Source organism: Tetrao urogallus, assembly GCF_951394365.1.
Source record: "Tetrao urogallus genome assembly, chromosome: 2".
Taxonomy (NCBI): Eukaryota; Metazoa; Chordata; class Aves; order Galliformes; family Phasianidae; genus Tetrao; species Tetrao urogallus.
Window position 1 is genome coordinate 22,197,411 of NC_136814.1, and position 13,374 is coordinate 22,210,784.

The 13,374-nt window shown below is 35.5% G+C and overlaps 1 protein-coding gene across 3 annotated transcripts in view; it reads right to left on the minus strand.

Moving 5' to 3' along the window:
• Positions 1 to 300: 300 nt before the first annotated feature.
• SYT14 (synaptotagmin 14) overlaps positions 301 to 13,374 on the minus strand; it is a gene marked incomplete at both ends in the record, with an annotated part of 68,800 nt that continues 55,726 nt past the window's right edge. For 2 of the 3 annotated variants that reach the window (XM_079532891.1, XM_079532889.1), the window contains 2 exons: positions 301 to 614; positions 4,656 to 4,845. In XM_079532891.1, coding sequence (XP_079389017.1) covers positions 301 to 614; positions 4,656 to 4,845 — 504 coding nt within the window. Of the gene's footprint in view, positions 615 to 1,732; positions 1,790 to 4,655; positions 4,846 to 13,374 lie in introns of all 3 variants that reach the window. The other variant, XM_079532890.1, reaches the window with a different exon arrangement.

The following is a 13,374-nucleotide window of genomic DNA, read 5'->3' on the forward strand; positions in this document are numbered from 1 at the left end:
TACTGAATTGAAAAACACAAAACAAATCCAAACAAATACAGCATCAGGTGGATGGGGGAGGGACTGCTAACATACTTGCATACAGCAAGGCTCCTCTGACACCAAGGAAGTGTTTGATACTAAGTGAAGATTATACATTAAATCCCACTGTTCTGCAGGTTGTGCACTCTTTAAGATGGAATGTTGATCTCAATTTTCATTTTTCACTTCCGCGCCAAATCTGCAGACTGTGACGTGAAATGATCATCATCTCGAAAGGCAAAGCTCCCTTAAAACCACGACTGCGCTTTGAACTGTTCATTAAGATTCTAGCAAAGTATGCCATCTACATACTTGCTGTCCTTTAGATTCTTTCATTTCAGTCCAGTGGTTGAGTTCATCTTCTCCTGAGCTGTTGAGACCTAAGGATATCCAGCCGATCATCTCTTTCCGTTTCATGCTGCGCTTGTTATATACAGACAGTATGAGCGTTACGTCCGAGAGCTGAAACAGCGCCACTTGGAAAACAAAGGTTTCTTTGTACACTGGATTTGGCTGTCCTCGTCGGATTGAAGTTTTGCATTTGGACATCTCTTGCCCCATGGAGTTCAGGAGTGTTAATTTAACATACGTATCTGCAAAATAAATCATAATTTGGAATATCAGATAGAACAAGAGTTTTTGATGATATTTGCAAGATTCAAGGATGTGGTGTATACCAGGCTGACTGAACACAGCTCAGACTAGACACATGAAAAAGATGGCATGTAAGCAAAATATTACAAACACATTAACAAATTAACTGGCTTCAGTACTACGTAAATGGCTTAAATTAAAGGTATACCTCATAATCCTTCTTCCCATCCAGTCCCCATTTGTTCCAAGCAAACTTAAGTTGCATTAACACTTAGCAAGCTCAAACTAGCCACAACACTGTAAAGCATACCACTGAATTTTCAGAGAATAAAATGAACAAAAATTGAATCAAGAAGAGAAATAAAAATAAAAATTAAAAGAAAAACACGTGTTGCTATGCAGTGATGAAATCACAACAGCCAAAATTAAGTGCTTAAGAATAATCTCTGCATGGATGTGGTTCTCACTTTGGGCTTTTTGAGTTTACTCATTTTTAAGACCAAAACTTTGCAAAGTGCATCCAAAGATGGAATTTTGCACAATACAAGCTTTTAGTTCTTCAATTCATGAAATAATACACTTTTGTTTTTTAACATAATTCAGTATGCTAGCATAAATCATAGCTTGTTTAGTGATCTTAGGAAGTAGATACAGGAATCTATTGCAAGTAAATGTGGCTAGCAAACACTGAATGCCAGTATATGGGTATAAATGCTTCTTTTTAAAGATCTGTTTTCACATGACTGGAAGCACTAAGTCCTGCAGAAGGATATGTATTCATGAAGTTATAACTGACTTTAAGAAACATACAACTGTATTAAGTAATCTGATTTTTTTTTCTTTTTTATTCTTTGTAACTCTACTGTTACTGAATAATGTCAGAAGATTCAAGTTTTTTTTTAAAAGGAACACATTGCACACTTTCACTTTGCAGGTACACTGAAATTCCACCATCCATAATCAGAGATAGACGCAACTTGTGAATGAGAGAGCGCAAGAAATAATAAGCATACACATTTATAAACCAGTATGATAGGCAGCTGTGGATAGCTTTACTGCTGGCAAGTTTTCTTTGCATGAAAAAGACAACATCCAATTAGTTTCTACAGGAACTCACCTCGAATTATATAAACCTGTCCACCTATCAAGTGTTTTAGACAACAGAACAGTCCATCTGACAACAGGGGGTGGAAAGCAGTAAAAGAAATAATGACCAGATGTCAATAGCTGGGTGAGAGAGGATCTAAGGTTAAAGTTTAAGAGGAAACACTATTCACAGGACTGGAAGAACACAAAATCTTAGCAGCATAGATCAGAAAAATGATTGAACAAAAGGATTGTTGGGTAAAATTTCATGAAATGATACTTTTGTGCAGTTTTTGTGTAATCTTGAACAGAAATTACACTGTATAATGGATTGTCTTGGCAGTTATAGCTACTGGGTTCTAAAGCACACAGAACACAGAAAGAATCATGAAAATGATTAGGTTATAGAAGACTAGGTAAAGAACACTATCCATTTTATCAACCCTTATGCTTTTTCATGCAAACTCCAGCATATTAGAAAAACTGCACACAGTGGTTATAATTCTTACATGAAAAGCAATAAAGCAAAATATCACTGTACTAAAAAATAAGATTCTACTGCTCTTAGATGTTACAGTTATGGCTACATAACTGTAATACTTTACTTCTTGAGCGGTGATGGAGTTGGGCATAAGAATGACTGTAATCCAAGCTTTAGAAAAAGCTGAGGGAGGCTTAAATCTGAATTTCATATATGGTTCTCTCTATACAAAATGTACAGATCTCACTTATTAAAACTTACGTCTATGGATTTCGTGTGCATATACACACACGCATTTAAGGTGCAAAAACTCATACCTTGTTTCAAGATTTAGGAGATACTGGGATATACTAGGAAAGTCTTTTCTCAGACAAAATATACACTGTCACAAGAGAAACCAAGACACATTCTAGCATGCTTGGACTGCTTACAGTATTTGGCCTATTTGCTTGTACTTAGTTGCTAAATGAAACACTAAATAAGAAACATGCCACAGAGGAATATAGACTACCAAGAACCAGAAATGTAGGACTCAATGCTACTTGCTGCAGAAGCATTTCACAAAAAATAAATAAATTAATGAACTCTAGAATATCAAAAGGATTATTTGAGGGAAAGAATAATTGCTACCCCTCCTATTGCAGTTTCTCATGACCTAAACAAAAACTGACCCGTGCACATGATTTGCAGCACTCCTAAAGATTCCAGACCACTGATGATTCAAGAAAAAATGAGGTCAGAGTATTTCATCAACAACCTTATGTGCCTTCTGTGGAAATTATGAGAGGCTGGTGCATAGCCAATGACAAACACGCACCTGCTTCCAGGAATTTACAAGGAGTTTTCACTTTGTGGGGATGCACAAAACAATCCATGGGAGAAATTTGAATTCCACAATATTCTGCACTGTCTTGCCAGACCTAAAGGGTGTACCACCTTCCAGCTGTCTAGAAATAAAACTCCAAACCCACATTTGTGTAAACAAGAAGACTTATGAATATCAAAACCTCCTCCTACCTTGCAGAGGGGATGACAAAAGATAACATGCAAGAGTAGTTATTTGGAAACTTTCGTCATCAAGAAATCTTTCCTCCAAAAAGGGTAAGACAGAACATGCAGGGCTGTGTGTCATGTTCTATGCAATCTGAAACCAAAAATTTTGATCCTAGTTGTGTGCATAATTGTTAGCACAAGCACACACTTTGCGAATTATCTTACCAGAGAATTAGCCTGTCTGTCTTCAAAACAAGTACAGACTCTCCACTCCCAACTAATTTGCATATTCCAAATGGAAAAACTTGACTCTCCCTAGAGAAATTCCATTGTCCTTGGCTCTTCTTGGGTTTTCCCATCTATTTCTCGCTTTGTCTGCAAATAGGTGATTCTGGGGGAGCTACCTAGTTATAAGAAAGTATTCGAGAATCATCTTTGGTTTTCCTTCTCTGGCAACGTTAACGAAGGCTGGCTAAGTCAGCATGAAAAATATACACAGAGCAAAACAGAATACAGCTGAGCCAAATGTAATTAATGATTGAAATAAAACGTGGGTCAAGAAAGAAAGACGACAGCATCAGTCTCAACTTGTTTGGCTTATTTCCTAAACTCCGAAGGCAAAGTGAGATGTGAAAACCACTTACAAAACGTTGGCAGCCTGCTGGATAATCTAATAGTGCCATACAAATCTGAAGATTAGGAAACAGAAAGACAGGCTAAAACCTGAGCCTCAAAACCAAACCAAGAGGAACAGGTAAGTAAGTATGGCTACAACTAATGTAAATCAGACTCGACATCTACAAAGCAATTTTAAAAGTTTGTTATTGAGCTTTCTCAAGCTTTATCAAAGAATTAGAGTCAGTAAAAAATATTCTGCGTGTGACATCCCATCTGGCTCAATTTAGACTATAGAAAGCTCACAGATATTTCAGACAAACATATTTTTGAACAAATGCTGATTATAAATCTTCCTTCTGCACAGTATATATGCCAAAGGTCTCAATTTGCTTCTACATTGTTTTTGCTGACATTCCTAAATCAAATACATTTCTACCACATATATGTAGGCACATAAGCAATCAAAGGCTGCAGTATCAAACCCTCTAGGAAGAGCAATAACTGCTCATAGTGTTTATATTAATATCAACTGGCATGTACTTTCTCTTTAAACACTAACTTTTTATTCTTGGCCTGTGATGTGAGGCATTAGTAATTTAGCAATTAATTAGTATGATAAAGGTAATTTATTAGTCAGTCATCATGAAAAATTAAAGCAGGCTTGTCAACGTACAATTAATATTTTGAATTTTAGAGTTTTGCTATTTCCCAACTGACTAGAAATATAAAACATGAAACAGATTAGTTGATGATCGCTCTATTTCATTTTGATTGGAGAAGACTAAATGATAGCATTGAAGTCCTTACTACTAAGAGCCCCACCAGTACAGAAGCATTAGGATGAAAAATGATTTTCACTCACTGGGTGGTCTGTTTGCTGCCAAGTTTTTGAAGTGGCTGCCTTTTATCACTTCTGCTGATAATCTTCCAGTTGTAGCATTGTAAAGGAGGCCAATGAGGATTTCTGGAGCTGAGCCATGCACCAAAGACTGACAAGAGGAGGTACTTTCACTGCAGGATACTTCTGACATGCTCATTTGAGAGTCACAACCCTACAAAACACACAAGAAGTTCTATGAATTGTACCGTTATTAGGAAGATAATTTTTAGAGTAACACATTAGAAACTAGAAGAGAAGCTCACTGACAGTAACAGAAGTTCCATTCAATCACCCAAGAAGAAACATATTTAATATACTATCAGTTCACACATGCTAGAGGTAACAAAAACTTGAAGTAGTCTGGAATTAAAATAATTCTTAATTTTGTGTTTCCATTGCTTCATCATTCAGGAGAAATAATTGTAGAAGATGAAAAACAGTTTTCATGGTCCCCATTTATTTCAATTTATAAGACGTAATATTATTAGTTAGCTTCTTGGAGAATGTAAACGTTGCAGCCTTCCTTTACTTCACAAGAATGGGAAACAGTAGTGGAATTTTGAAGTTAAAATGCAGGGAATTCTTGTTCACTCCTTGTAAATGTTATTCTCTAGACCGAGAATTTCTGACTTGTAAAATAACAGAATACATGCAAATAGAAAAATGCACTCTCTCTAGAATAAATTAGCTAGCTTACAAGGAATTTAATTGATCCAGAGTTACAGAATAGTAACAGAACCTTTGTCCTGAGTGGCAGAGGAAGAACGTTACCCCAACAGTCAGCAATGATGAGTTAATTTCTACCAGGCAAGCTCCAAGAAAATTCATATCTCTCACACATACATTCTCCTTATGCTAAATCTTTGACTGGAGTTTCTAATATTCACTTTTATCATTTTAATCCCTCCTTTAAAAAATAAATAAATAAATAAAAAATCAACCAAACAGAACTTTCTGTAAGTTGCCATGCTATCATAACAGTTTTTTCTACTTTCATTTCCTGATTTCTTGCACAGGCACACTGTACCTCTGTTGTACCTCTGTTGACAGCTAAGAACAGAACTTTGAATTATCGGAACATCCATTTATGATTATCAGAGGGGGAAAAAAAAAAGACACACAAATTAATCCACAGATTTTTCAAATATGGCTTGACTCATTTGGGAATCTGGCAGAACTCTTTCAAAGACTCATGATGATTTTGTGAAGCTTATTATTCCTGATTCCAAATGTCTCTAGCATTTCCAGCAACAGCTGACATGAGCATAAGATCAGTCCTGTAATCTAAATAGCACCCATTCTCATCAAGATAAAAGTTAACTTTAAAAGCAAGTAACTTAATTCAACATAAAAATCCAAATTCATTCAGAAACTCTAATTATAAAAGGGTTGAAAATAAGTGATCTACCTAGAATATCCTTCACACTGACATTTTAACTATGTCTTCTCTATAGAACACATCCAATAAATTTGATAGAAACTTCTAGTAGCAATCTAGCCCCTCGTCTCTAAACATCCAGTGGTGTTAGCAAGTACATTCTCACAACTAAAGAAGGACCTGGAGAAAATTTGCTGACTTCCATCCTCCAAACTGCAAACTCCGATTTAAAATCTTTGATTATTTTTCCTCAGAGTTCTTTATTCAATTCTGAGAATAAATTTAAAATGGGTTATACTTTCAAAATTGTTGAAAAATAATTATGGATTTATTAGTTATGCTTTAGTCTCTTGTTCACAGCACCCTCAAAACAGGAAACTTTTGATTCTGAACTTCAACAGGAGCAACGAAGTGGAAAGTTGAAAAGAACGATCACTTGATCCAGCAGTCAGTATTTACCACACACACAATTGAAAATCTCAGCTTGTCACTGCAGTTATTATTTACATCTAGTCTTCAAAAACTTTAACACGTTGTACCTATGGTGCTTCGTCATACTATTTTTGGGGCCATGAATTTAAACACAGTCAGACTGAGACTGTTCAAAGCTTTGTTGTCTAATTTGATTGCAATCGTGCTGTAAGCCCACAAAGAAGACATAACACGAGGCAAGCAGCTGTGCAAACACTCCCACCCAAACCCTCCAATGGCTGTGATATCTGTACCAAGGAGATGATAGCACATTTCCCTGGATGTGACTTATCTGTACTGATAGCAATTCGCTACTGCTCCTAAGCCAAAAGGGACCAGTTTAACCAAGCTTACGCAGAGTTAAACTGATTACAATAAAACAGGTTACAATCAGAATAAAATTCTAGTAACAGATAATACTAAATGAGACATGATTGAATGGGAATAAGTCCTGAAGTACTTTGAATGGGAAGACAAGTAGCTTCTGTGCAATATAGCAGAGAAAAGAGGAAACAATTGAAAAATTAAGTGTGATATTCCAAAATTACATAAGGATGAGGCATATTATACTTTAAATATTATACTTCACAGCAGAATCCTGACTGGCTGAGAGTATGACAAGAATGCACTTGCCAAGGCTGGAGAAAAAGATGTCAATGGCTGAATAGAGAGATTATGGAAATTTAGCTGATGTTTTGGATCTGTAACTGGGGGGAAATGTAACTAAAGAGCTGTACCTTAGAACTGCAGAGCAGAAATAATGTGTAGATATAGCCTTGACGAAAAACTAGAGAGAGGCTCTAACTTAAATGCTCTTCTACAGTATTTTCTAAAACAAAATATTTTGCCTTTTATTTTCAATCAGGAGGAAGGTTTCAAACATAAAGAATACTGTTCTATCACCAGGATGTAATTAATTTATTAATATCTTTCCTTCCACATGCTCAAAGACTTGAAAATTAAACACAACTGAAAAAAATCACTGCAGAAAAAAGCTAAACAAATTGTTTCTTTTACCATTTCACAGACATGCACAAAAAACTCGAAACCTTTTATTTCACAATGAATTAAACATATTTTTTTCAGTTTTGAACTAGAAAATTCTAACGTAAAAGAAAATGAGAGAAGTAGAAAAATGAAATAGTGAGATGTGAAGTAGAGTGGAAAACGTTATTGCGTCAAAACAAGGTTAAACAACATATACCAAATGTCTAGCTTCTGTGTCTGTAATAAGGGAGAAAGCAGAACTGGGGGACAAATAGCTAAAAGATATGAGGTAATGAGAAGAAGAAGGTGAGATCATATTTTGTTAGGGTTTCTTTGAAAGCAATGGAAAGACTCTCTGTGGAAGTAAAACTGTGGAAAACTGTGGAAAGCCCTTCGTTGTTTTAAGCAAAGTATTCTGTGATATCAATATCAGCCAATATCAGGTAACTAACCTGATTTTGTGGAAGTCCACAAGCTGCACTGGGACTTAAAAATATATAACAGTCTCCTCCAAATTCAGTTTGGTTTTATGTTTGTTTTTCCTGTTTACATAGACAAAATACAAGAAGAGCACTAACACATCAAGAAAGGAAGTTGTATTTTCACCTATTCAAAATATAAGTTTCAAGATCAAGTGCCAAATTACAAAATGTTAATGCTGCAATTTCTAACAGGTACAACATGAATAGATACTTTGCTTTCATATTGTGACATTACAGTACTACCAGGCTGCTTTAATGTGTATAAATCTGCACTTGATCCAGCTTTAACTTATGTTTATTTCACTTTGATAGTGTAGTTTCACTGTGAGAAATGTAATATTGAGACAAAGTGTCCACTTGTTTGAAATAATCTATCTATATAAATTGATTTTCGTAATTCTTCCCTCTCTTTCACTATAAACACTGCATGTAGTCTGATATGCGGGAAAAATAGACTAAGGTTTCATAATAGGAAAATGCCTTTTAAGGTCATTGAAATATCAAAATAGGCTGCTAAGAAATGTAAAAAAAAACTTCACTGCAGAACCTGAAGAACTTAGATGAAATGACAAGGTATGGACGATCTTGTCACAGTACAAAGGGCTGAAATGCATCTTGATGTTCTTTCCAAAACATCAGTGCTAAAATTCTAACCTATTTTCCTCAATGTAGCCATAGCAAATGGATTCTATTAGCAGTAAATATAAACAAATAAAAATCTTTAGGTAAAGTCTCTTCCAAATATTTGGTTCAAAGTTCGGTCTTACTACAGTGAAGAAAAATTTTTCACCTTCAGTTTTGTAACATGTACACTGCAGGACAGTACTTACTGACAAAGCTGAGCTGATTTTATTTGACCAACAATTACAAGAATCATTGCTTTTCACTGCATTGTAGGGGTAATACATACTATATTCTACAAAACCATAATTACTCCAAAATATTCTCCCTGATGATTTGCACATTTTATCCCCCCCCCCCCCCCCAAAAAAAAAAAAATAACTTGTTAATAAATACCTGATAAAACATTCCCATAAAATGGTATTTCTATTTCATACGTTCCCAGTGTACAAGAGTCAGTAATTAAAAATAACACTTTTTTCACTAGAGCCAACAGAACAAAACACACGCCATACATGATGCAAAATCTGAACCTCTAAGATGTATTTTCTAATAATCTTTGCACTCTCTCACAACAAGGAGAAACCTATGCAACAATGATATGTAAAAAGAATTCATTTGTCTTCCTTCAACATAATTTTATTGAAAGAGAGTACTTGTTACTTACATATTCATATCCTACTGTTACTTTTGTATATTCTGAATTTCTACTTACAAATTCTTTTAAGCCAAATGAAGCTGTTCACAAAGAACAACGGGATCGTGCTCTGAGGACAGTCAGAAATTCATTTCTCTCATTGGACAGGTTAAAATCATGCCTCTCTAGGCGTGCAAAACAAGAACATTTGAGTCTCTTGCTTTCCAAACTATACACAGGAAAGATGAAACCTTGCTGACAATCCTTCAAGCAACAAAAAATCTGATTCACAGCATGCTACTTGTCAAATTTTAAATGTGAGCGTTATACCACTAATCTTCTAAATAACTTCTTTGCACATTACTTTCTTCTATTTCTATAGCAAAACAACTCAGAGGTTAGAGAAATTTCAATCCTAACTAGGCAAAGCAGGAACTGAATTCATGCCTCCAACATTTTAGACAAAAGCATTCACACCTCACCAGCCAAATGCTGACACTCTTGGTCAGCTTCGGTGCAAAAGCTCCCTGAGAAGGCAATGAGAACCTGAACACCGCAGACTCCAGATCAGCAATCAGCATGGAGCCCATCATCTATATCTGCTATGAGAATCAGAGAGAACATCTCTGAAATCTGAAATCGCAAAACCAAAACTGGAGTCTCCACATGCTTCATGACCGACTTAAGCACTAGCCACTTTATTAAAGCATGTTTCAAAACTAAAATACTTTTCAAAAAGTATTGGGATCTTTCCTGGGAAAAATGACTAAAAAAAAAAAAAAAAAAAAAAAAAAAAAAGGAGCATTTTAATTTTGGATTCTAGTATTCAAAACTCACTTGCATACTATAGAGGATGCTTTGATACCTCTTGGCAAAGTGGGCCTCAATTGCCCAATCCTTATATGACAGTGATCCTATTTCCCACGGCTCATGGAAGAGTTGTGAGGATGGATATACATAAAAACTGGAAGTCCTTAAAAACACAATAACTGTAACAAAACAGTTCCTTAAAATAAATCACCAATACTCTTTCTGGACAGTAATACCTATGTATCAAGTTTTTACTTTTAAAGGTAGAACTCAAGAATCACATCATCGATATAACACTATTAAATATTCTTGAAATAAAATTATTAATGGTAATGCCAATGATAAGGTTTAGCAAAGACATTGCAAAATTATTATTAAAGGAAGAATTAAATAATTAAAGGAAATAGCAAGGGTTGATACGGGTTTTTTTTTAGGTTTCTTCCTGTACTGTATTCATCGTCATTTTGAAGCGTCAACAGTTTCTAAGAACACTTGACTTTGAGTGCCTGTCAACCTCTGCATAATCTAGTACAAACACTTTATTTATTTATTTTAAAGAAATCCAGTGCTTTTTGAAATCATACAAAGTTACCTACCCTCACAACACATTAGGGAAAAAACTTCAGTTTGTATTATAGTGGCCAGTCCTATACAGTCCAAATAAGAAAACACACAATTTATTAGTATTTCACTTTAAACTAGTAACAGGAATTTGGAAACAAATAAACAGTGCTATCCTTCTCACAGACTCAAGCTTAGGAATGATTTATGGCAGGTATTTTATCTGTTGGGTTGTTTTGCTGTGTTGTTTTTGTTTTTTTTTTTTGCTCAGCTGTTACCTTGAAACAGGTTCCAATTAGATATGATGTGTATTTTTATTCATGTACTTAAACACTTTACAGTATTGATATCTAAGTCAACTTAATCACTAACATGACACTAAATACTCTGATAATATTTCCAATACATAGCTTTGTTTTAGTAAACAGTTACTGATTTTGGGTAAAATGGTATGTTTAAAAATTACCAGCATGCCCTGTTCACAAATTCCCATTGGAAAGACTTTAGCAGGAAATACACTCAACATTAATGGTACTCTTCACATCAAATGTGGATTTTAGAAAATCAAATATGGATTTTAAAAAATTATTAAGCTATTGTTCATGTCATTAAAAATAGTATCTAAACTGATAAAATTCACTTATCTCATCAAAAGCTTTACACGCATATATAATTTCATAAAACAAGTTGTTTATCCATAAATGAAGCATTAGAAGATCAAGTGGAAAAGACAGCCCTTCGAACACCACAGACAAGTGTGGTTTTACCCAGCAAGCAGCTGGATGCACAGCCCTTCACTCATTCAACCTCCAGTGAGATAGAACTGGGAAAAAAAAAAAAAAGGAAGTAGAACTCATAGGTTGAGATAAAAACTATTTAGTAAAACATTGGTGTTTTGACAACACTGCCTTTCTGCTAAAGCCAAAACACAGCATCATACTGGACATGCATTGTTCCGACAAAGGAAATCAGCTCTGACCCATGTGAAACCAGGACAGCAAGAAATGAAATCCTTACCTTTTTATATACAGCTTTAACTTACCTCAGAAACTACAATGTTACAAAGCATAGATACACGATGATGAAAATGACAAAGTAAAATTCTTAGTAATGGCAAAACAGAATTCCACTTTCCTGAAAGACTTTAAACAATGTCACCGTGGCATTTCTGTTGCTTTTTGTATTTCATGAGAATTTGCTAGCAGTGCTTTTCGTCTGAAAGTTTTTTAAACTCCGCAGAACAAAACAGGAACTGTCTGCAGGTACGGAAGCATTTTAAGTTTACTATGACTTGATTGTTTGCATTTTAAATTACAGCTTTGGTTTCCTTGCCATATTGTGAAAACGCACCTAGTTGCTCCACAGACTTAACGGGCCTGAAATTTGCACAGCACACCTGAGCAGCGGAAAGAATTCAAAATAAACGTACAATGGGATTTACGGCATTTACAAAAACGTTCTGTTTTGCATTGCAAAAGTCTGTTCGCTGTTTATACAGCCATAAGAGAAGGAAAGAAATTCAATTCTGTTTTCTTAATTGAGACATGAGACATAAAGAAACACTGAAATACTAAAAGCTGTTAGCTTGTGTTAGCAGCTTAGTTCAGAATACCTGACACAAAATGCAGACATTATACATGCACTCCTGATGAAGGTATGCTAACAACTCCCGCCCAGACTCACTCCATCTCCTCTCTTTACTCCCAGTCAAACATGTGACAACAGAGATGTTATTGTCAGACAGCTCCTGAGACCACAGAGCTCTTAGATGGCCATACTCTGTGCAGACAGAGCTACATTTACAGCTCCAAAACCATTTTCAGAGCACCTAGGCTCATTACCCAGCTCTGCCACCTTGCTTAGAAAGCCTCCTAAGCATGTTCATCTTTTAAGGTATTCCATAGAATATGTTCACTGGGGAGAGAGTAGTGGCTAATAGTTTGATTTCTCCCTTCTTTTTCCTCTTGATTACACTCTTCCAAATTGAGAAAAAGATTCAGTGATCAAACAGTAAGTATAAATTATGAATAGTCAATCTATGGATTAGTATTTGATTGCACATGCAATCTGTCATGCAACTGCTTTTCACAATGACCAAATCTATAACATAAAACACATGTTTATGATGCATTTGTCAACTAAATTACTTGCTTTTAGAAGCTCACCCAGCTCTAATTATGACTGCTAGAGGCACCCTTTTGATTTATTCAGGTCATGTTTAATCTCAGGATATGAGGATCACTGGGCGCCTGCAGTTGGAAGGGATCTGCTTCAGTTCTTAGAGCTATCATAGCAACTACAAAGAAGGGTGAGAACTGAAGACAAGCTAGGTTCTCCAGGGACCAGCTGACAGCCGACTGAGCACAAAAGAAAGACAAACTGTATCATGAAAGATGCAACTCAAGGTCAGGCACTGAGGGCTACACCTGACAAGAAGCTAACATAAGGACAAAAAAAGATTTCTGTTCATAGGGTGTCTTTTGCAAGGGATCTTTATCCGACACCGAACACAGGCAGCCTCAGTATATTCCTCAAAGCAATTATCTGGAGATTAAGTCCAAAATGAAGAATGCTAACTCAGAACACTTATGTTACACTGCAACACTCTGGAAAAGAATCATTTTGCAAATAAACCAAAAACTAACTTTAGAAGTTTCACAAGTATTTCACTTATGAATTTGCAGGGTAGGTGAAGATATGTTTGTGCAGTCTCTGATCAGTGTTTTCCCTAATGGAAATTCAGTGGAAGAAAAC